Source organism: Gavia stellata, chromosome 21 (assembly GCF_030936135.1).
Source record: "Gavia stellata isolate bGavSte3 chromosome 21, bGavSte3.hap2, whole genome shotgun sequence".
Classification (NCBI taxonomy): Eukaryota; Metazoa; Chordata; class Aves; order Gaviiformes; family Gaviidae; genus Gavia; species Gavia stellata.
In genome coordinates, this window is record NC_082614.1 from 9,456,953 (window position 1) to 9,479,026 (window position 22,074).

General features: G+C 40.2%; 1 protein-coding gene across 1 annotated transcript in view; it reads left to right on the forward strand.

The window, feature by feature from the left end:
- GALNT9 (polypeptide N-acetylgalactosaminyltransferase 9) overlaps nucleotides 1–22,074 on the forward strand; it is a 151,840-nt gene that overhangs the window by 120,354 nt on the left and 9,412 nt on the right. Inside the window, exons 7-8 of the mRNA XM_059827776.1 lie at nucleotides 15,681–15,866; nucleotides 19,342–19,479. Coding sequence (XP_059683759.1) covers nucleotides 15,681–15,866; nucleotides 19,342–19,479 — 324 coding nt within the window. The remainder of the gene's footprint in view (nucleotides 1–15,680; nucleotides 15,867–19,341; nucleotides 19,480–22,074) is intronic.

Sequence of the window (22,074 nt, forward strand, 5' to 3'; positions counted from 1 at the left end):
CCAGCGTGATAGGTGTCACCATGTGGTTCAGCATGCGGCTGTCTGTCACAGGGAAGCAGATGGAGACATGAGTTTAGGTGAAATTCTATTAGCTGTAGATTACCTTTCTCTTTGGCTTAGCACAAAGTGGTAACTCCAAGGTGGAGAAATGGACTTGGCTCAGAACATGGGGCTTTCTTCTACATAGTTTGTTTTCAAGCCTGTCTCTAATTGAAGAGGTTTTTTAAAATCTGCTCACAGCAGAAATCTGGTGTGTAGGTTCCCAGCCTAGGAGTGAAGAATTATGATGAATGACTTAACTAAGGAAGCCATAAAAAGGCAAAAGGTAAACGTCAATGTTTTCTTTGTAATCAGCTAATGATCTTTTTGTCTATAATGGGACAGTAATTTTTCCAAATAATTTTCTGGAAAAAAAAATACAGATTTGGCAAAAAAATATTTTATGTCTAAATTCATCTGTTGAGAAAGGAGAATCCATTAAATGACATTCTCTAAAAAGGGTATTTTCAGATGTTGTTGAAACAAAATATTTTGCTTGACCTGGAATGAACTTTCTTTCCATCTTTTGAGTTGTCAAACACCTTGAAATGCCAAGCACGTTTTTGGTTCAATTTGAAACCATATCTGTATCTATATATATTTAACTTCTAGACATCTCTTGCAAACAAAGAACATCCCTTATTTGCTCAGCACTTTAATAATACAGGACACTATCTTCCCAATAAGCTGAAGCTAATATTTACAGTGTTCGATTGTGAGGACGCTTTTAGCTCTTGGGAAAAATGCTGCCAAATGTCTATGTGTATTTTCACATTCTTATGCTAGATGGAATGTGTCCTATCTAGTTTAAAGAATAAAAACATGCCTAGCAAACTCTTTTATATGTCACCATCAATACATTTCTGTTGGTTTCATTATACAACAGAACAAAAAAAATTAAAAAAAATAAATCCTCCAAACAAAAGAATTTGTCAACTAAAGCAAGCCTTAGTCTAAATCTTTGTAACTGGGAATAACTGGTCCTGAAGAAATGAAATGAAAAGAGCCAGTACAAGGCTGTGTCTGGTAATACACCTCACTTCAAATTTCCCTGGAGAGGCAACAAATCTACAAATGTGACAGTCTACTTTGCAGTCCCAGGATCTGGAGATTCTTTAGGGACTTGTCCATCAAAATCACAAAGAGCCTTTTTCTTTTGTGTTTTACCCAAATCGCATCCCTTTACCAGCTCTTGAGGTGACATACTAAGCTCTCTGTTCATATAAAATAGCTTAAGTTTGTCAGTCACATCGCCGCCTATGATTAATGTTATTATCTGTCCATTAATAGTAGCAATAAAGCATTTAAGCAGAGTGAAAGACTAGAACATAATAGCACTTTCTTCTGTTAAAGTTCCTCTTCTCTGCCTTTGTGCCTTTCCTCTAAGGTATCCAAAAATTGTTCCAGACACGTACTGTCCTTTAGTCAGAAAGGTGAAGTGAAAGTGTGTCCTAACAGACTCACCGGGGTTTTTTTGCATTTTTTTTCGAGTTCTTCTTGCAACTGAGGTAGCTGCCAAGGGTAGCTGTGCCTGGGCAAAGGGCACTGCAAGTCAGAGGCATGTTTTTCAAACTCCAGAGACATGTGGACGTAGTCTAGACGGGTTCTGACATTCTCCTTACCAGGTAGCTTATTCCAGTTGTTTATGGGCACCTCCCCTCCTCCAGCACCTTCCTATAGCACTGGTTATGTTTTCCCCAGGAAGAGAATCTTAATTGTGGGTTTGTCATCTGAAGTAAATAAGCATTCCCAGTGAAAGTCATGTGCACACACATCTGCATCTTATGTTTATTAAGGATTTGGCACTTACTGTATAAAACAGGACGTCACCTGAATTCAATAAGCATGTGTTGGATTAGTGGACAGGTGCTTATTCCCACCAGATGAACTTGTCCAGTATAAGCAGGTGATGATTTGTGGGTTTTCTAATATAAATTGCATGTTTAGGTTGCCTATCTGATTTAGAATGGGTGTGTGGGAAAGAATGTCTGGAATTGCTCTGATTTGTTAGTACTTCTGCTAGTGAACTATTTTGTTCTTATTGCTTACCTCTGACGTTTTATTAATTACCCTCCTAGAGATCAGTTTCAGTATAGATTCTACCTCCAGCTTGAGTTCTGCTCATCAGAGTACAAGGGAGAATGCTTTCATATAGTGTTACTAGACTGGTTTCTGTACCTGTGAAAGATGGGTTCACACTATTCCTTACAGCAGTATTATCTCTGCTGTACACTTAAAGCACTAAGACTCAGTGAGATTTATAGAACTATTAAGAATGAGCTATCAGGTATATCTCCTGCATGATAATATTCATTGTTCTGTGTTCGTACAACCGCTCCCTTGGGAAGGTCATAAAGGAGGAACAAGACAGAATTAATGCTTTGAAAAACAAGAGTGCACCCCACACCATCAATACCTCTGCAGGTCACAGCTGCCGAATGTGAATTTAAAGAGCGCTCCTGAGAGATGGCAACTGTCACAGCTCCCCGAGTGCTGAACATCCAGTGTCAGAACTCAGTGACTTGTTTCTGCTCACTTCTGCCATTTTTTCCAGCTACATTTGCCTTGGTTTCTTTCCTTTCTCCATCGGCACTGCCCCAGAGATGGGTAGGTAGTGGGGCTGTGAAGAACTCACACCTCTCATCTCATGTAGCTTCCTTAAATCTCCCGGTGAAGGAACATCTCTGCTGGTGAGGCTTCTCTGCTGCCTAGGTGCTTCAGGTGCCAGCGCTTGAATAAATCAAGTCTTTTGTACGCCAGCCACCAAGAAGCCAACTGACAAATGTGCCTCATCTGTGTTGGCTTTGTAATGTGGTCTGAGCCCTGTGACTGTCCATAGTATTGCTTTGTACCTGTAATGCTCAGTCCTTGTGACTTCTCGTAACCATGTTCAAAGCTGAATGTAAGCTCAGGCACCAGATGTCTTCCTGCTCTAAAATATTAGTAATTAATCTGAGTTTGTTGTGTTTCTGCATTAGAAGAAGCTTTTACTTTAATAGCCTTTTTTTGAAAGTGTTATTCTAAGTAGATCAGCATGCTAAAATTTGCATTGTAAAAGATTGTTTTGGAACAAAGCAGGATCTAATGAGCATATAGTAAATCCCTTGGCTCTGCAGCAGAGTCACAGTAAGCATAATAGCTCTCACTGAATGAATCCCTTGCAGCCTAAAAGCTTTTTCCTTTAAAATGAAATAGCAACCCTGCAGGATTTAGTGCAGACAATATGCAAAGATCATTTAAGGGGCTGTTGTGGAAAGAGAAAACAAATGAGGATGACTCCAGTTAGGGTCCTTTGAAAAGACCCTTTGTGATCACTTCATTAGACAGTCTGTTTCAATATTTTCTTATTCAAGAATGACTTTATTCTAATGGAAGGATCAATAAATTCCACTCTTTATTCTTCCTCCCTGTGGTCTCAGCTAAAATGCCAGGAAGCATTTTATCATTTTCCAACCTTCTTACTGAAGGCTGAACACGCAGTAAGTTTTATTTCTTTAGCAAAAGACTGAAAGTGTGAACTAATGGTATTACACAAGAAAGCTGAGAACTCACTTTGGGGAAAAAAAGTTGAACAACTTTTGCCTTTTACTTTCATTCTCGCTTAGCTTAGGTAACAATTGAAGGGAGATGCTATTAGAGGTTCTGCCTAGTTTTACGCTAATGTGTTTGTTTGCCTGTTAGAAAAGGTGCCTTTGAGTTACACGCTTGCTGTCTGCCCTTTCTGCAAAGTTTAGTTTGGTAATTGTCCCAGGCTGATGCTCCTCATAACACTTGTCAGTTGGCTGCTTTGTGGCTGGCATACAAAAGACTTGATTTGTTCAGGAGCTGGCACCTGAAGCACCTAAGCAGCAGAGAAGCCTCACCAGCAGAGATGTTCCTTCACCAGGAGATCTAAGGAAGCTACATGAGATGAGAGGTGTGAGTTCTTCACAGCCCCGCTACATACCCATCTCCGGGGCAGTGCCGACGAAAAAAGACATACTAGGATAGGCACCCTAAATAGTGTGAAAACCATTTCATTTGCCATTTTCAAGAAAGTTAATTGAAATCAGACTGTTAAGACAATGTTGAGAGGTTGCCCAGAGAGGTTGTGGTGTCTCCATCGTTGGAGATACTTAAAAGCTGCTGGGACGTGGTCCTGGGCAACGGGCTCTAGGTGGCCCTGCTTGAGCCGGGGAGCAGGGAGTAACTGAATGACTGAGGAATATACTGATCTTGACAGATATTAGTGGAAATTGAGGCAGCAATGACGAGCGTGGTCAATGCAGTTATGTTATAAGTGCCCCAGTTCTGTTCTCTGAGAGTTAGTTTTGCACTCTTCAAGTGACTTTTATGGAAGTGTCATTTGAACACCTACATGTTTCAAGCAAGGCATCCCTACTCTGACCTTCAGTATTCTTCCTAATCTTCTGGCATCTGACAGTGTGCTTCAACCTGGTTTGGGCTGCTGCTGTGCTCAGCTGATTTAGTCTTGAGCCTCTTTTAAGTAGTGTCCAAGTGAGCACTGGACTATGGCAGTTAGTATACTGGTTCTTGTGTTTCAGGAGAAGCTTCTGAATTGACTAGTAAGCGTTATTTGGTGGTTTGGTGCAGGTTAGTAAAGCTCAGAGTCTGGCAAAACAGGTATTTTCTCAAGAACTTAAATGCTGCAGGAGCTCAGCTGATGTACGCTTAACATATGTATGTTTTCATCCCTTGCTGAGACTTGAATTTAGAGGGAGATTTTCTCCATGGTCTTTTGGGATAAGTGAGAAGAAACATCCTAAAGCAATCACATCACTGAGAAGTCAGGAACAAGGATGATGGGCTGGTCTTTAATGCTGTTTCATATATCCCATGTGGATTGTATTTTTCCAAGGCTAATTTGTTGAATTTTAACAGTTACAGTACAAACAGTGTCTGTGCTGACAGATTTGCAGAAATGACTGACAGCGGTTCTATTGATTTGGGAAAAAGTTGAGTAAATTTGTAAGAAGGCAGACAATTATTCTCATCAGATGTGTTCTTAAAGAATATGTTATGAGGAGCATCTGCCTGGGACAATTACCAAACTAAATTAGAGATACCAAATTGCATTTACTTTATACAAGGAACAATGACTGGGGCTTGCGAAAACCAACATATCTGGTATGAGACCAGAAGATATCTGCAGCCTCTTTGAGACTTGAGGAGAATTCAGAGGAAGTAGAGTTATTATCTCTATCTAGTCTACGAAGTTTAAGGGTATGCTTCAAAGCAGTCTCTTTCCTATGCCTGTCATTTACACGGTAGGAGCTGTTAACATCTCCTGGAGCATTTTGAGGGGCCAACATTCATTCATTTGCTAAGAAAAAAAAATTTAAAAATTGAAAATTAAAAACTTGCCCTTAGATAAGCTGTCCTTTCTCCCTATTCCCATTCCTCAGTGCTTTCCCTCCTGTCAGACCCTAATGCCATCCCTAAGCAATGATGTCAATGAGGTGGTTGGTAGATAAACAGTGCTTATCTGCACCTAAGGTCCGCAATACAGAAGGTACCAACGTTTGCTGTACAGCATGCCTGTGAGGTTGCCTGCTTTGTTATTACCTGTTAAGCTGCCATCTCCCAAAACTCTGCTCCCAAAGTGCTTTCTGGGACTATCTATCTCCCCCATCCCTTTCCAGCTGAGGGACGTGCTGACAGAGATCATGCCTTCAGCAGAGGGGTGAGCCACTGTCCCCTGCGTGGCACGTGGTACCCTGCTCAGCTGGATCAGTCAGGATCCGGGGAGTCCCTGGATAATTCTCCTGGTGCCTGTCTCAGGCAGCTACTGCAGAGCAGGCAGGCATCCAGGGAGCTTGTACCGGCAAGGGTAGGTACCGTGATCGCCAGAAGCAGGCTCTGCTTTGCAGCCACGTGAATCCTAGGAGCTCAGGATTGGGAATGAGGAGCAGGCTCCAGAGCCCAGTGATGGTAGTCTGGTATCTGTGTAAGCTCTCCTTACATTTCTTTGAGTACAGACCTGGCTGCATTTTGCCATCATTTTGGCCTCATGCTTAACTCCTGCTGTGCTCTGCTTGGCTGTGAAGCCTTCTCACCACCTCCTCGGGAAACAGTCCTGTCAGAGCAGGTGGTCTTTCACCAGTATTGCTGCAGTTATATATGAACTTTCCTAGTGGCAAACAAGAATTGCTGAACCACCTTGGTTTGGGGTGATATTTTAGTCTTTGCCATCCCAGTTAATGCCTATTTTAAATCCGTATATAAAGCATGGCCTATACAATGTTGCGTGTGCAGCTAGCCTATGCGGTAGCGGTCTGCTGTTGTTTCTCTAAAGGTTTTTTGCAATTTCCTTCCCCCATCACCAAGACATTTCAGAGAGTCTGGAATCTTCCTTGCAGAAGGGAATTAGACTTCACATATAAAATCATCAGCAGCTTCCCTAAACGTGCTTTTTTTCAGAGGTGCACTTATTCTTTGTAAAAATTGTGCAAAATATGGGTTTATGGAGATCGGATTAATGGTTGAAGTATATGGGACATTTTTAATATAATTTTAAATCTTATCCTCTCCCTCCCATAGCAGCCAGTCTATTAAATTATCAGACTTAGTTCTTTACACACGAAGTTTATCTTTGCAGCAAGATAGCAGTTGCTGAGTGCAAGTTTCTCTAGAACATGTTTCAATTTCTTCATGCTTATCTATTTTCTTGTGTAAGAGGGTTAGCAGAAGGGTTTTGTCTTCTCACTATTGTCACATCTGAGATCTTAGCTGGCTTGAGGTTCTGTGTAACCTCTAAGAAATCTGTGAAGGACAACATCTAAATTTGCTACTGAAAAGGCACCAGAGAAATTTAAAAAACGTGCATCAGTTGAGTGTCTCATTGCAATAACATTATGGTCCCACTGCCTTTTTTTCTCTGAAAGCAATTAATCTGTAAATATTAGAAAACCCCAAGGGAGCAAAACTAAGAAGTCAAACTCCAATCAATTCTAACAAAATGTAAAGGCTAATCAAGTATCTATGAAATATTTTTTTTTTTTACTTTCCTACAGAGAAAAGGTGCCATTTTGAATCTGCCGTGAAACCTCACGTTAGATGACTCTGCAAGGGGATCTAACACATACTTGAACTCTATCGTAATAGTTTTGGGAAAAGCAGCTAGCTTCCAAGTATTCACCACTGGGGTAAATGAAATAATAATCATCATCATAAAGAGGTGATACTAGTTCCAAACATACACTAAAGACTCATATGACTGCTTCTGCTCTATCCTCCATATCTATGCTTCTTTCTTCAAATGAACTTCATGCTGCAGGAGCCAGGAAAAAAACATGAGGAGAGCGCCAAGTGAAAATCAACCCTCCAAATTCAATAGTCCACAAATGCCTCTGCGTGTTCCCAGCCTTACGGGGCAGCAAGAGCAGTGCGGGGCTAGGTATTTACACACCTACGTTAGTAAGACTATCCTAGTGTCAGAATTAGCTTTTATGAGTGAGATTTTGTCACACTCCCTATATATCTGCTACTAGCAGATTATCTATAAACTGCTGTTAGCAGGAGTTGAAACCAAAAAGGCAGGGATTGTCACAGAGACAATGTCATGATCCGTCAAGCAAGGACCCTTTTGGGTCCTGTAGTTTGCAAGCATTGGTCAGAAGTTTATCCTGAAATCTTTGACAAACATGATCTGTGGATCTTGATGTGATTTCTTCCTTTTTCAATTCTTTTTTGGCAGCTAAAAGTCTCTCTCTGATGTTTTATCCCACTGTGGAAAGATTTTTGCTCTTTAAGTGCACCATTAAATAGCACAGGCTATTTTGAGAAATGAGAGTTGGGACTTTTTTAAACCATAATTATGGCTGTCTTTAAAGATGATGATAAAAATGTAGCTGATGAACAAAACAAGAGCACGTGATTAATTTTTCCATATGACGTGTTTGATTGTGACAGCTCCCTAATTTCTAACAGCTTCCTATATGAAGTGAAAAACAGAGAGTGAGCACTTTATCTAGCACATCTGACTAAACACTATTCTCTAGTCAGCACTGAGAATATGTGGAAGCAAGAACATCCATAAAAACCCATTAGAAAAAAAGAAAATGTCAGGCTATACATTACTTTGAAAAATCAGTTTTCAGTGAACTATGTAAATTGTCAATATCAGAGACGCAAGAACCAAAAGTGGGCTATATTCATGCTAATTTTTTGTTTCTAGAGTGGGCGCTAGAAGAATTGCCACATCCATTACGGACTGGAGAATAACTAGAGAGCTCCTGTGTTTCAGATGGAAAAAGAACTTATTGTCATGAGCTGAATTTACTTTGAAGAATCCCTTCTGATTTAGACCTTGTTGGTCCGTGGCTGACTGGAGAGAGAGGCCGAAACTATGGCATCATCTTCCTATCCATGTTTTTAATGTTAGGAGTTATCTTTTTATTTGACTTCATCAGAGTAGGAGTTTTCCTGTAACTTTGCTGTACACATGGATTTTATTTTACACAGTGGTGTTAAAGGAGCTGAGAAGGGTCGGGCAGTACCTGCTGTTGTGAATTTACTGCCTGGGCTGCGTGGCCTCCTGCCCTTCAGATATTGCAACTTTTGCCAGAAAGTACTTAGACTTCTTTTGCCTTGAGGAACCACAATTTAATCACTCTGTCAGGTCCCCTCATTTGGATGGTCTGTCGCAGTGATTTGAGGCATCTTTATCTCCAGGCCACGTGCGCTCTGAGAAGGGCTGTGAGCCCACTGGCCTCCTTAAAGTTCGCTGGGCAGGTTTTTGAGGCTTTTGCAGCTGATAAATTAAAACAAAAATACTTCCGTGGAAAAGGCTGTGCTATGACAAAATTTCTAAACGAGAACAAATACCTCTTTTTAATGTTGTCAGAAAGTGGTGTTTTGTTATTTTTGCAACAAAGGTTTGGGTTTTCTGTTTAAACTGACCTTTCAGATTGAAATACGCTTATAGTAAAAATATAGTAAAAGTAACACCAAACAGATCTTCTGAAAACCATTAGTGGTTCAGTTTAAAACATTTTGGAGGTAGTTTTTTGGGGGGAAGAAGATGGAGATGACAAAAAGCCTGTGTTTCAACTAGTGAAAACATTTAAGATTGATGTTATTCTTGACAATCTAGGTCAGCAAAACTTCTGAAACGTGGAAATTCTTTCATGATGGGAATATCTTTTCCAGTCCTGCTGTAGGTGTGTGTGGGTAGTCTAGAAGACATCCGTCTTTGGTAGGCTTTGCTTTGAAAATTGAAGAAAACCTGAGATCCCTGACTTTTAAGAATTCCCACGCTGGGATCTCATAAAACAGGGATATCTGGGCTGCTTTAAAAACTCCTCCATCTCTTCTGTTGCCTTCACGCAGGAAAGAAAGTCTGAAATCTGAAAGGCTACTTCTATGAAGTGCTGCTCAGGTGGAGTTCAGAACTGGTTTTATAAAACATCAGAGTCTGGTTCTAGCACACAGGTTTCATTTCAGGATGTGCTGAAAATCCACCTCTGAAGTGCTGCCTCTGGCAGAAACCAGTGCAGAAATGCCAGGTAACATGCTCTGCTGGGCACGTTAGAAATGAGGGGACCCTGCTGCCACATCCATGTTTTAAAGCTGATTCTTTCCATTTTCTTACTGTGGAAGTTGTAGGCAGTGATTATTTCTTTCAGCAAAGGACCGCTGAAAGGGCCACAAGTTCTTGGAAGCAGATAAAGCACAAAGCTGCTACAACACAATTGCAAGGTGTACGGTGATAGTCCCTTCTGGCACCGCCTCCAGAGCACGTGCTAACTATGAAAAATGGGCTCCAAGTCTCAGATTATTGCAAATTTCATTAATTGCTTGATGTTGTATGTTATTAGAGAACGGGACTAATCCCAGCTCTCTTTTGGAAAAGTGAGCCAGTGTTTACCCAGATATTTTCAAGGGAGGGTGGAGACCAATGTGTTGCAAATGCCTGGTTCACTCTGTGTTGGAGCTGCCTTGGCATCTGTAAACTTGAAGTGGTTACACCAACGGCCAGACCCTGTGTGTCCATTAAAAGAGGCTGTGGAACTGTTAGCAAAGGGTAATTGCTTGGAAGCAAATCCCCCCCACACACTGAAGTCCTCTTTCTGCTATTCCCTGCTCTTGGATACCTCATGCCTCCAGCTGCTTGAATCAAAGGTGTATTTGATGGAAAAAATAGTTGCAACAGAGAGTCTGAAGCTTTTATTTTTCTCTCTCACTGAGCACTGAGGTGTTTAAACTGCAAAATTCACAGCAGGATACAAAGTTCTTAAGGATCATGATCTTTCTTTCCAGCCTAAGTTTTCTAAGTTAAGAGATTTAACTGTCTCCTCAGCTGTGCCTTCATAAAATGCCATTTTCATTTTTACCTATTGATTTTGCTTTTACTGAGATAATTTGTACCAAATTAAATAACCATGTACAGTTGGCTTAGTGTAAAAAATAATGTCATACATAAACTTGCCAAGATACATGTTTGTGGTTTTTGACTGAAACAATGAATAATCTCTGGTATTAGTTACTTGTAGACTGCAGGCACCCCTTCTCCTGACATTCCTAAAAGCATGCATAAGAATGGCCACAGAATATTGGAATTTCATTGCCATTTTTGGCATGAATCATTTCACTCCCTAGATGGTATTTTCATGTATTTTTGAAAAACAGAACAGCTGACGGGAACGTGGGGTGCCTTTCAATTTACAGAGCACTAAGTCCATGGAGGGCGAAGAGCCCTCCCTGCAATCAGTGGGAGCACCTTGGGAGCTGCAGCTGCCCTGTTGCAAATGGCTCACCCCAGTATTAATTCCCATGATGTTTTTGAGCTCTGACATGCACTCAGCAGGGCATGATGCTATCGGAAATAGGTCTCACCTGCAGAGCTGCAGGCCATGTCAGCAATGTTCTGTATATATGATGCCATAATTTGGGAATCAGCCCAGCAGTCCAGCCAGCTCTAGGTCCTGCTTCAACGGTGACCAGGCTTGTTGTTTGACCTTTTGGATTGATGGAATTTTACATTTTACTTTGCCTCACCTCCTTTCCTCATTCCCAAAATACCTGTGTGTTGGTTTCCTTGTGTTGGTTTCCTTGTGTTGGTTTCCTTGTGTTGGTTTCCTTGTGTTGGTTTCCTCTTTTTTTTTTTTGTTTGAAATTGTACTTCTTTTTTAGGATACTAATAATTGCATCCAAAAAAAACCCCCAACGTTTGTTTTAAGATGTTTTCTGGATTTTTTTTCATGAATTTTTTAAAAAATCCTATTAAAAATTATAGTTTGGACCTTCAGCAACAAGTACTTGTGAGAAAATGTATTTCCTCAGAAAATTTCTTCTTGTTTGGCAAGAGTTAAAGCATAGCAACTTATTAGCCTTTTTAAATCACGTACCCAACCTGCATTCAGGGAACTTCGGTGACGTACAGTTTCGGTCATGGTAGACAAGGCACTGTCTCATATCAGTTTCTCTTTGATGCGTAGAATATGATGTCCAATTGACTACTGTATGATAAATGGTAAACACTTTTCTGTAGGACAGCCATATCTCAGGTGTACAGGAATAGCTAATAATTAGTGCCAGTAAATCATTGTAGCGCAAGCCACGAACACTATCATTCAGTTTGTAATTTACCCCTGATGGGGGTACTTGTTCTTCCTAATACTTCATATGTCTGTTTATAGAAAAGTTGATTGAGATAATTAGCAGTAAAAATGTTAAGGTAACACAGCTATGGTAACATTTATATTGCTATCAATTTTGTTCATAACAGCCTAAAGAGCAATACTGAAATTAGAAATTAACTACAATTAGCAAATAAATTGAGTGTCTCTTGGAATTACTTGATCATGTCTTGAAACATTGCATAGTGTGGCTCTCATGGAGGCAAAGCCGAGTCCCCGGGCTGTAGCAGCTGCACTGAGTCGAGGAGCACGCAAAGCAGAAGCCTGTTTTCTTCTCTGCTGTTGCTGCTTATCAGCTGGAGCTACTTCTGTGCCCTGCCCAGGGCACCTTTTGAGCCTCTATCTACCTTACCTTCAAGGGAGCCTGGGCTGATGCCCCAGCTGTTGCCCTCCAATACAGGTTTGATGAATGCAGGCTGTGATGCCAGAAACAAAGTTTACTATTGGGGATTTGCCTCTCCATGGGGGAACAGAAGACTGAGTTTGCTTTTCAGTGATGTGCACCCTCGTAGGGACTGGCTCAGAGAGACTGTTCAACTTCCACGTTCTCAGTAAATGAACCTTGAAACACACACTTAATGTTGGCAACTGAGTGTGAGAAGAATTACTTGGGTTGGAAATGTGTTGTTATCCCAGAAGATGAGTCATAGATATGGAAGTTGGTTTCCTCTGATTGTTCGAAATGTGTCAGTTTGGAGGGACTTGGGCATCATTTTATGCTCACAGGTAGAAATAGTTTGCTTCCCATAGTAAGGCACTTTAAGAACTCTGCTTGATAAATACTATATAGAGGCATGTAGTTATTTTTCTGGCATAATTTCATAGTTAGATGTGTAAAGAAATGGGTTGGTTACGACTGTTAAAATGGGTAATTAAATACAGTTTTGATGATGGAAAGAGGAGGAGAATCAACCAGTTTTGGGGGCAGCCACTGACTCACCTCTTCCTTATCAGTTCCATGCAGTAGAGCTTTCCTCGTTCTTTCATCCTTCATTGTATTTCAAAGACTTCGTGCAGGTAGAGGCAGACAGGCAATGTTTTTCTGAATCATACGTGTCTTTCAATTCTGTGTCCAGCAGGGAGAAGATGCTGCTAAACCTCTCCATCCTCTTGATTCAGACACAAGTCTTGAGTCTTCATCTAAATCGCACATGACTGCTCTTAACTACAGGGATCTTGGCTGGTTTTGGGTGCACGTGCTTGGTTGTACTACTGAAACTCTTTCATTTTCTGTAAGATTAAGTAATGATTGCGCTGGAAAGGGAGAGGACAAGAGCTTCGCTCTGTACTTAGCAGTGCACTGAAAGGGTGTGGGGATGCAGAGTCACGTCCATGCTCCATTGAACAGCAACTAATCCTTATGAAGTGAAACCTTATGAAGGAGACCTTGTCTGGCCTGAAAAGAGATGACCCATCGTTGAGCAGCCATGGCTTTTATCTGGGATATGGAGAAACGGTGGCGTGATGATGTATACCTAGTAATACACGTCTATCTATCTGCCTCCTCGCCCCATACACTGTACATCCAGTTCTCTTTCTCTGGGATTGGAACTCCTATCCTTACCCTGGGAAATATCCCCCACTGGTGTTAAAAGTTACGTATTCCCGGAAAAAAACAAGTCATCTAGGGTAAATTATCTTCATCGGAAGCAAAATTTCCTTCACTATTTCCTGGCTGTTTCCTTCCTTCCTACTCTTCAGCAGATTTTGTCTCTTTAAAGACAAAGAGACAAAGAGGGGCTGAGGGGTAGGGGAAAGGAGTGTCTGAATGTAAATGTAAAGCAAGCTAGACGACTGCAGATGGGGTGGTCACAGCACAGCGCAAATTCACGCTGACTGCTGAGCACCGAAGATCCTGGCTGACAGGGTGAGCATTATCTGGCCTGAGGCTGCTGCTGCCTTTTTTTGTTGTGTTTTCTTCAAAGCCAGGTGTCTGAGTTCCCTGTGGATTTCATCTGGGGAGAATTTATCACTGATAAATAACTGTTTGTGTTAAATTTACAGATGAGCTAAACTGTTTCCTTTAATATTGCAGTTTAGTACCTTTTTCTTTTCAGGTTTGCATGAGCACTGGCATTTGAAGGAAATAAATCTGTCGCTCAGATAATATATTTGCCCTTGGTACCAAAATACATAAATAAAAATTACAAGGTCATTAGCCATATCAATAGCAAGAAAAATGTGCTGTGCATTAAATAGCTGACTTCTAGGATGGGTTAAGCAAATAGCAGTATACTAAAGTGTACCACTCATTTCCCCTTCTGATCATGAAAATCAATTAATTCCTTTATTTTTTGTAGCACTTCCCCTTTGCACTGAAAACCTTCAGCATAGGTCAGTCCAAATTTACGAGCAGTGTGGTTTTCAGTGTATTTTATTTATCAAATGCAAATTCCAGTGGCCAGTGATTTACTACAGAACTATTTGGAAAGCAGCAAATTAAATACTTTGTAAGGTAGTATTTAAAAAAGAAAAAAAAGCCAAACTGGAGAAGATTATTTTATCTGCCACTTTCCAAGCAATTTATCTTTGTCTCTGAGAAGGCAGGTTAGGTGGAGAACTGCCCCAGTATTGTTCTGGAGTGCATCTTATCTGGAAATGAGCTCTTATGCTCGGTAAATGCAGCCTTGGAAAGCAACGGATTATTGCTTATGTTTTAATACCTTTTATTTATTTCAGCTAGACTATAGTACTAGGTGCAGACCTGAGGGAACTGAAACTCATAAGCTTTGCTCATCCTGCATCATTCCTAATCTTGCTGATTCAAAGAGACAAGTCCTCTTTGTTTCCCACCAGACAGTAAATAATCAACAGGAAAAAATGACATGGTATGGGTACGGTGGTGTCTGGGAAGGCTGGGTGATACAGTCTCCATGCAGGCCCTTTTATCCATCTTCATCAACTTTTAGGGGTAGAGAGATAAGTGGTCATTCATTGCTTCTTACGTGTCTGGGCTGCAGGTAAAGGCATAGAGAATGGTTGCACCAGAGGTTTCTCCATTCCTCTCTGCCTGGCAGGTAAGCGGCTGAGAGGCTGTAGGAGCACTGGGTGAGAATGCATTTGCTGTGCTCACATCCACTACCAAGTGTGGCAGTAACCTCTGTTGCTAAATAAACGCACATTTTGGTTAACGGCCAGATTTACCAAGGCATCCTGTGCTAAGATTTGTGTCTTATTCTCGGCTAAAATTTCCATGGGATGTCCTGTACCAGGTAAGTCAGTGCTTGTTTCTTACTGAAGGTAGGGCAAAGCATGTTTGTGAAGGGAGAATAGCTGCGCTGAAAATCAGTGAAGCCTGCAGGGCTAGATTAGAAAAAGAAAATAACTGACTGACTCACAAAGTCTAAGTTTCCGTAATGAGAAAGTAAGTGTGTTTCCATGCCTTTTTTTTTTTCAGTTGGTATTGTGCGTGTGGGTAATTTGTTTCCTTCTATTTCCCAAAGGTAATGTTCAAATCCCCACATAAAAGGCTATCATGTGGAATAGGTCATCTGAGATGCTTATGTACACTAAATGTGTATGAGATTTTTCTGGCAGTCACATTTAAACTATTAAAAGTTCATTAGTTGATTTGGAGAGCTGATGCAGTATACCCCACATATACAGTGCCAAACACAGCCAGATGATACGACTGATTTTTGGTGAAGTTTCAGTAACATGCACTAGGTTACCGACTTATAATTTGTCTTCTGCCTAATGGTTCCAAGAACAGTGACATCATGGGGAAGGACTTGGATATTCATGGCACCTAAGGTTATGTACCTAACACAGCCAGCCTCATTCACCTCGGTCTCATCTATAGCCAATGTGGAGTGAGAGGGATTTCACCCCCAGAGCAGGTAAATTGGGCGATCATTCTGAATCATTTAATAGTACCCGTCTCCACCTAGGGAACATTCGACATACAGCATCTGAAAAGAAGCAGTTTTATCACCTTAAAAAGAAGGGGAAAAAAAAAAAGAAAAAAAATCATATAATTGTTTTTTCCTCCAACTCTCCCAGGTCTGGCAGTGCGGAGGAAGCATGGAGGTCTTGCCCTGTTCTCGTGTGGCACATATTGAACGTACAAAGAAACCCTACAACAACGACATTGATTACTATGCAAAGCGCAATGCCCTGCGCGCCGCTGAGGTCTGGATGGATGACTTCAAGTCGCATGTTTATATGGCATGGAACATCCCCATGGCAGTAAGTACAGGTCATGCTCGCTCCTAAACAGAGGCAGAAACGTGTGGATGCTGTTCCTAGTCAGCTCTTTGAGGTGAAGGATATCGCTACAATTGCATGCAGTGGGCTAAGCTTGGGGGGAAGAGTGCTTTCTCGCTGGTGCGTGCTCAATATGGAGAGTTCTGCCATATAAACTTGCTTCCTCGGTATAAGTTTTGCTGTGTGCTCAGGAGCGGTGACACAGATTTATACTTTAACTAGAGCACGATGTTTCAGGTTTATGCGCTTCCTCTGAAGAAGTCATTAATTTGGGATGCCATTAAACTTTGAGGTGTTCATATGCTACAGTGGTGAGGACTACAGAAATGTCCATAAATAAATATCATCATTCACCACGAGACTCAGTAGACCTCACCAGCATAAAAACAAAGTACGCAATAAAAGAATCACACATTAACTAGCTTTATTGTCTAGAGGCTGGGAGTTGCAACGTGGACGCATTCTGTTTCTTACTGTGCATACGAATTGTAGATGACATGTGGGGACCTCTAGGAATCCATGTAATATAAATATTAGATGAAGTGTAGGTTCAATTTATCACTTTGTTCTGTAAGTATATCACATGCTACATCTCCATTGAGCATAATTCTTCGAGTGGAGAGGTATATGTTATATCCCAGTCAGGAGGAAGCTGACTCCTGCTGTATCCTTCAGTGGCATTTGCATCCAAATTATTCATGTGAAGGGGCACAGGGAGAGCAGCTGAGGGGAAGCATACTGCGTTCTGTAGGTAATGATGGTTTAGTTAACCCTTGTATGAGGTGTTTGTTCAAAGCTGATTGAAGTAAATGGAAACAGGAATGTTCCTATCAGAACAGGAAAACATGCCAACCCAGCAGTGTCTTTGTGAATATTCAGTTATGACCTAGAGTTCCTCAAAGTCACGGGAGCCTTGTCAAAGACTACATGGGATTTAGTCTGTGTCCTAAATACCTGCTTGTACTTTGGTACCTAGGTAATATATCAAACCCCATTTTTTTGTTCATTCCTATTGTAGTTTTGAAAATATATATGCCCAAATGAGCAATGTTTCATTCTTCTCCATGTGATGTCTGAATACGTCAAATGTTCACACGTGTCTGAATTTCACTTACTGCTGTTCAGTATTGGACATTCCGTGCAAAGTTGAAAGTTTGGTTGCTATGAAGATGTGTTTTGGTGGCTTCTTTTGGCATCAGAAGTAATTGCAGAGAATTAGTTTGCCTTAACACGGCAATACTGCATAACTTCTTTCCCACACAAGATTTCCGTGGTAGTAGGAGGAAGACAAAGCAGCATCCATCTAAGTTTTTAAGGGCATTTTGGCCCTGCCTGCATCCATTTGATAAAATGGTAAGTTTCAAACAGGAGATGAAAAAGAAGTTACCTTGGTAAATTTGTTTGCTTGATGCTTTCTGCAAATGAATTTTGAGAAAAGAGGAGACATTTAAATAAGCATTTACACCAAAACATGATTTCCTTTAATCTCTCTGAGATTACTTATTGATGCAGTTTTCTGCACTGAGCTATACAGCAGTACTTTATAAAAAAACCAAAAACACAGGCACATCTACATTAAGAGACATAAAATCAGCAGAAGTACTGAACATTAAAATTTTCTTTCCATAAAATAAATTGATTGATAAAATGTGCATCATAAAAATAACCCCATTAGCTCTCAGGAAAAGGAAGCTAGTGTTAGTGTTCAGAGTTATTCCACTGTAGTATTCAATCTAGATGACTAAGAAGCACTGTACTGTTATTAAGCCACAAGAAAAAGCTTCTGCAGGAGAACTAGAAACCTTACTGCCTGCTTAAAAAGAATATGTCCACATACTAAATTCTGGGGACACCTCATTCTTGTACGATCACGCTGTACCCCACACGTGATGGCTGCAGCTAATACAGAAGTAAGCACAGCATTTTCATAGCTGCTCAATTTGCTGCTCTTGTGCTGCTCTTGTAAAAATGGCACTGCAAACAGGGCATTGTATTGCCTCATTTTAGAACAGGGCAGAAAGAAGGCGAGTAAAATACGCATTGTCCCATACCAAACCCCGTCCAAATTAACCCTTTCATAACTCGCACCATCTTTTTCACAACTCGCTCCCTTTTAAGTTACTGATGATCTGTGCATGTGTATCCTGATTAGTGGATGATCTTTGGACACATCTGCAAGATCATATTCCTGTAACCTTCAGCAGCAGGTCAGCATAGCTTTATTTTAGTTAACCAAATATTTGGTATGCCCCTGCTTATGATCTATTCCTCAACAATTTTAGTGATAAAGGAATCTTATATTGAATGATTTATAGTACTGAGTGCCTCCGAGAATTGCTCTCTTTCCATGTAGCCTGAAGTAGTACGTAAATTAACATTCATTTGAATGGATGCTGCACAGAGAGCTCATGACAAAGTATGCATCAGCAAGCAGCAGTGAGCACAGCAAACTCTTTATGTGGCAAATAGAAAAACCTGTTCAGTATTATGCTTGTATTCTCTCCTGAAAACTAGGCATCGGCTGGGGATTCTAATAAACCTTGAGCTAAGATTTGCTGCTGTCTTGTAACCCTGCATTAGACATCAGTTGTAAAACGTACAGAAATCTTTCCGGAGGAAATGTACAAGGCACTTAAGACAGATCCGTGCAAAACTCTCCAGTTTCAGTCCATTTGATTCATACAGTGTCGGAAAAGATTTTTAGATGAGGTAACTCTTACTGTCTTAATGTTGAACTGTGATGATTTGTACTAGTTTACATCAACATCAAGTCAGGACCTGGCATTTTTTAAATGGCTGGGTTTGATCATATTGATTTGATTCTTCCAGCCTGTGTTTTTCATGGGATTTGTATTCAAACGTGGATTAAATTCTGAAGTAGAATTACCAAGAAGGTTTTGAGTTTAACTGCATTTTATGGCTCAAGTCTGCAAATGAGCTCCAGTTCCAGTAAAAACCAAATGCTGGTCTATGCAAATGTTTAATGGAGCTTAATGACTTTTTGAGCAGCTCTGCTTTGAAGTTTTAACAGGTCTGTTCTGATCTCATTTACATTAGTGAATACCCAAGGCTGTTACTAGAGTAAACCATGATCAAGCCGCCGTATCTTAGATCAGAATTACCGTCTAAATTCCTAACAAATCTGAAAGCAAAGGAGTTCAGGTTTGATTGCAAACGTTTAGAATTGCTGTAAGTAAAAACATTCTTATTGTATTCTTACTATTTTGATTTACGTTTGGTTTTTGCTTGTTCGTTATGGTTCTTTTTCCACTGACTTTCATTAATATTTATTGTCTGCTCTCAACAGCAGCTGTTTGATGAGCTGCTGCTTATAAAAAAGAAAGAAGAGATGGAAATACAGCTTGGTATACAAAATGAACTCCAATTTGGTTTCAGTAAAGAAAACAACCGTAAAGTCAATGCAGTGAGATCTCTTTATTCTTCTTCTCCTTTGTAGAACCCTGGCGTTGACTTTGGAGACGTTTCTGAAAGAATAGCTCTACGACAGCGACTGCAGTGCCGGAGTTTTAAGTGGTACTTGGAGAACGTCTATCCTGAAATGAGGGTTTATAATAATACAGTCACTTATGGAGAGGTACTGTATGTCTTTGAAAATACATCATGGCTGCATTAGAGCAGTCCTTCAACCTTACTGGTTGGTATCAGGTACAGGGCAATTTCAAGTGAGCACAGTAGTAGCAACAGAAATGCCCTCCCCTACTTTTAATAAAGACGAAGAAGTGTGGCTTTGAGAAGCACTGTCCCTCTCATTGGAGTATATCAGATGAAATAATTCTCACTAATGATGATATGCAACCTCCTTGGCTTTCATTTCAAAGTAGAGCAGCTCTGAGAACATAAATTTGAGGTAATTGTTTTCCCAAACAGGATGCCACAGATATCATCAAGAAAACATCAGCAGTCAAGAGAGCTAAAATAATTACAGTTAATGAGAACAGTTGAGTTTGCTGAATTGTTTTTAGGTAAAGAGCCACCCCTTTTTTTGGGTTTTGTCCAACTATTTGAAGGATTACATTCACTTCATTAATTCGTTTTTGCAATCCTCCTTGTTCAGGATAAAAAGCAACTTATCCTTGTTCAGATTATGAGATGAGGCTACCATTTGGCAGGTCTTTATCTCATCATGAAAAAGCCATTAGAGGAAAAACAATTTTGCTGCTTTGTGCTCAGATTCTGTATTTTCATTTCCACTTGTGTACCAGTATTGAGTAAGACCTTGGAAGACCTACTCTGACATAGCTGAGTAGATAGGTTACTTAACCCTAACAAAATGCTGGATCCAAATGTGTTAGAAATGTGCAGACGTTTAGGTTCACCTCAGCTGTCTGGATCATTTCTTTCTCTTCTGTGAATCAATCAAATCTCCCACATATGCCTGACCCCAATCTTTAAAGAAGTCAGACATGCCTTCTGTAACTCTTTAAATCTGTATCACGTGCCTGTAATGTAAGGACTGCTATCACTTATGACTGTCAGCTGGGGCAAAGTTCTAGGAGCTCTCCTGCTGCATAACGTTTTTAAGATTCTGTTTAATTGTCTACATGAACTACAATTAAATCCAAAGGCAATATATTTTCACACAAGACAACTAAATGGACATTCTTCCTTTCTGTTCCATTTGATTGACTTCATATAGAAATAAGTCAGGCACTTCAGATATTGATACAAAGTGCAAGTTTTATTGCATAATGTCACTTTGCATCCTAATATAACTATGCCTGGCAGTAACTGAGGAAAGACATTTAGATTCAACAGGAGCTATTAGTAACCATCAGCTCTGAGAAGGCTGTTAACTGCAAAGAACATTGGCAGTGCTGCCAATGTTGTGTCAGTTATACCACCCAGTTAGCAAGCTGGGCTCTAAAAAGAAGTTTGTTTCTATTGAGTGGTCACATGAAGGTTCTTGAGTCAAACAGGAAGTTTAGTGATGCAAGTATCTAATTCATTAAAATTTATAATAAAATGGAGGCGCACAAGCTATTTAGCTAGTATAAACTGGCATAGTTCCCTTTCAGTCTTACATGCCCATAATGAAAAAACTAGAGACTTCATCCTAAATGACATCAGGCTTGTTATTAAATATCTTCTCTTCTGGTTATTTTCATGGAGGAAAAGATGTCTGGATTTTAGTGAATTTAACAGAAAATAAATATATTGAGTACATGTGAAACAGATTGAAACAGTAGTGAAAATACATTTCCTAGTGACTCAATTCACATTTTTTAAAGCTGTGTCATAAAGCTGTCTTCATCTTCTTTAGCCTTTATAGTACTCGAGTCATAAAATAAACCTTCTGAAGTTTAACTGTTGGTGAGCCCCCTTATCCGATCCCTGTTATGCTCGTACACTACAATATGAAGGATTATTTACCAATTTTTCTGATACCTCATGCAGCAGCTATTTCTATATTAGGCGGGGTGGCCAGACAAATTGTTCACAGCCTAAACCAAAACTGACCTGTTGACTGTTTCAAAATGTCCATCTAAATAACCTCTTGATTCAGATACCTGTAAAATTTTTCTGTGTCCAAAATACGTGTGTAATACATGTAGCCTGAAGAGGAAGAAAGGCCTGAAATTTCACAATAGCTCCAGCCCAGTTTTGCAGACTTGTAAGCTTTCCTTGTCTGGGGAAGCACATGAATTTTTGACTTGGTTGGTTCTCTGAACCCAAACTTTAAATATATTGAAAGCCTTCCAACGCTGGTCATCATTGCTGTATCCTTTCACAATACCGTGCTTTACATCACTTCTGTACATAACCAAATACTATAGTCTCAATTCAAATAAAGTTGTTTCATATGCTTTTTTGTTTTTATATATGCAGTAGGAGCAAATAAAAGGGTGCTACGTCCCATACCAATCCTGGGTAGTTCCTATGCTGTTTAAGTCACATTCTCAACATATATGATCAAAATTTATATTTACACAAGGGTAATTTGGAGCAAAATTTGGCCTGGGTTTCTTAGAGTGAATTTTATGGGGTTTTGATCCTTGAGTAATTGCTGAAAATATAACTCTGACGCAAGGCCTGTAAAGACAGCAGGTTGTCCAAACAATGTCTTTTTCTGGAGCAAATTCACTATTGGCATCCTGTCATATCTGGAGAAGAAGCATGTCTTTCTCAGAGGAAAAGTTTTACGTATTAGTTTTTTCAATAGCCATAGTGC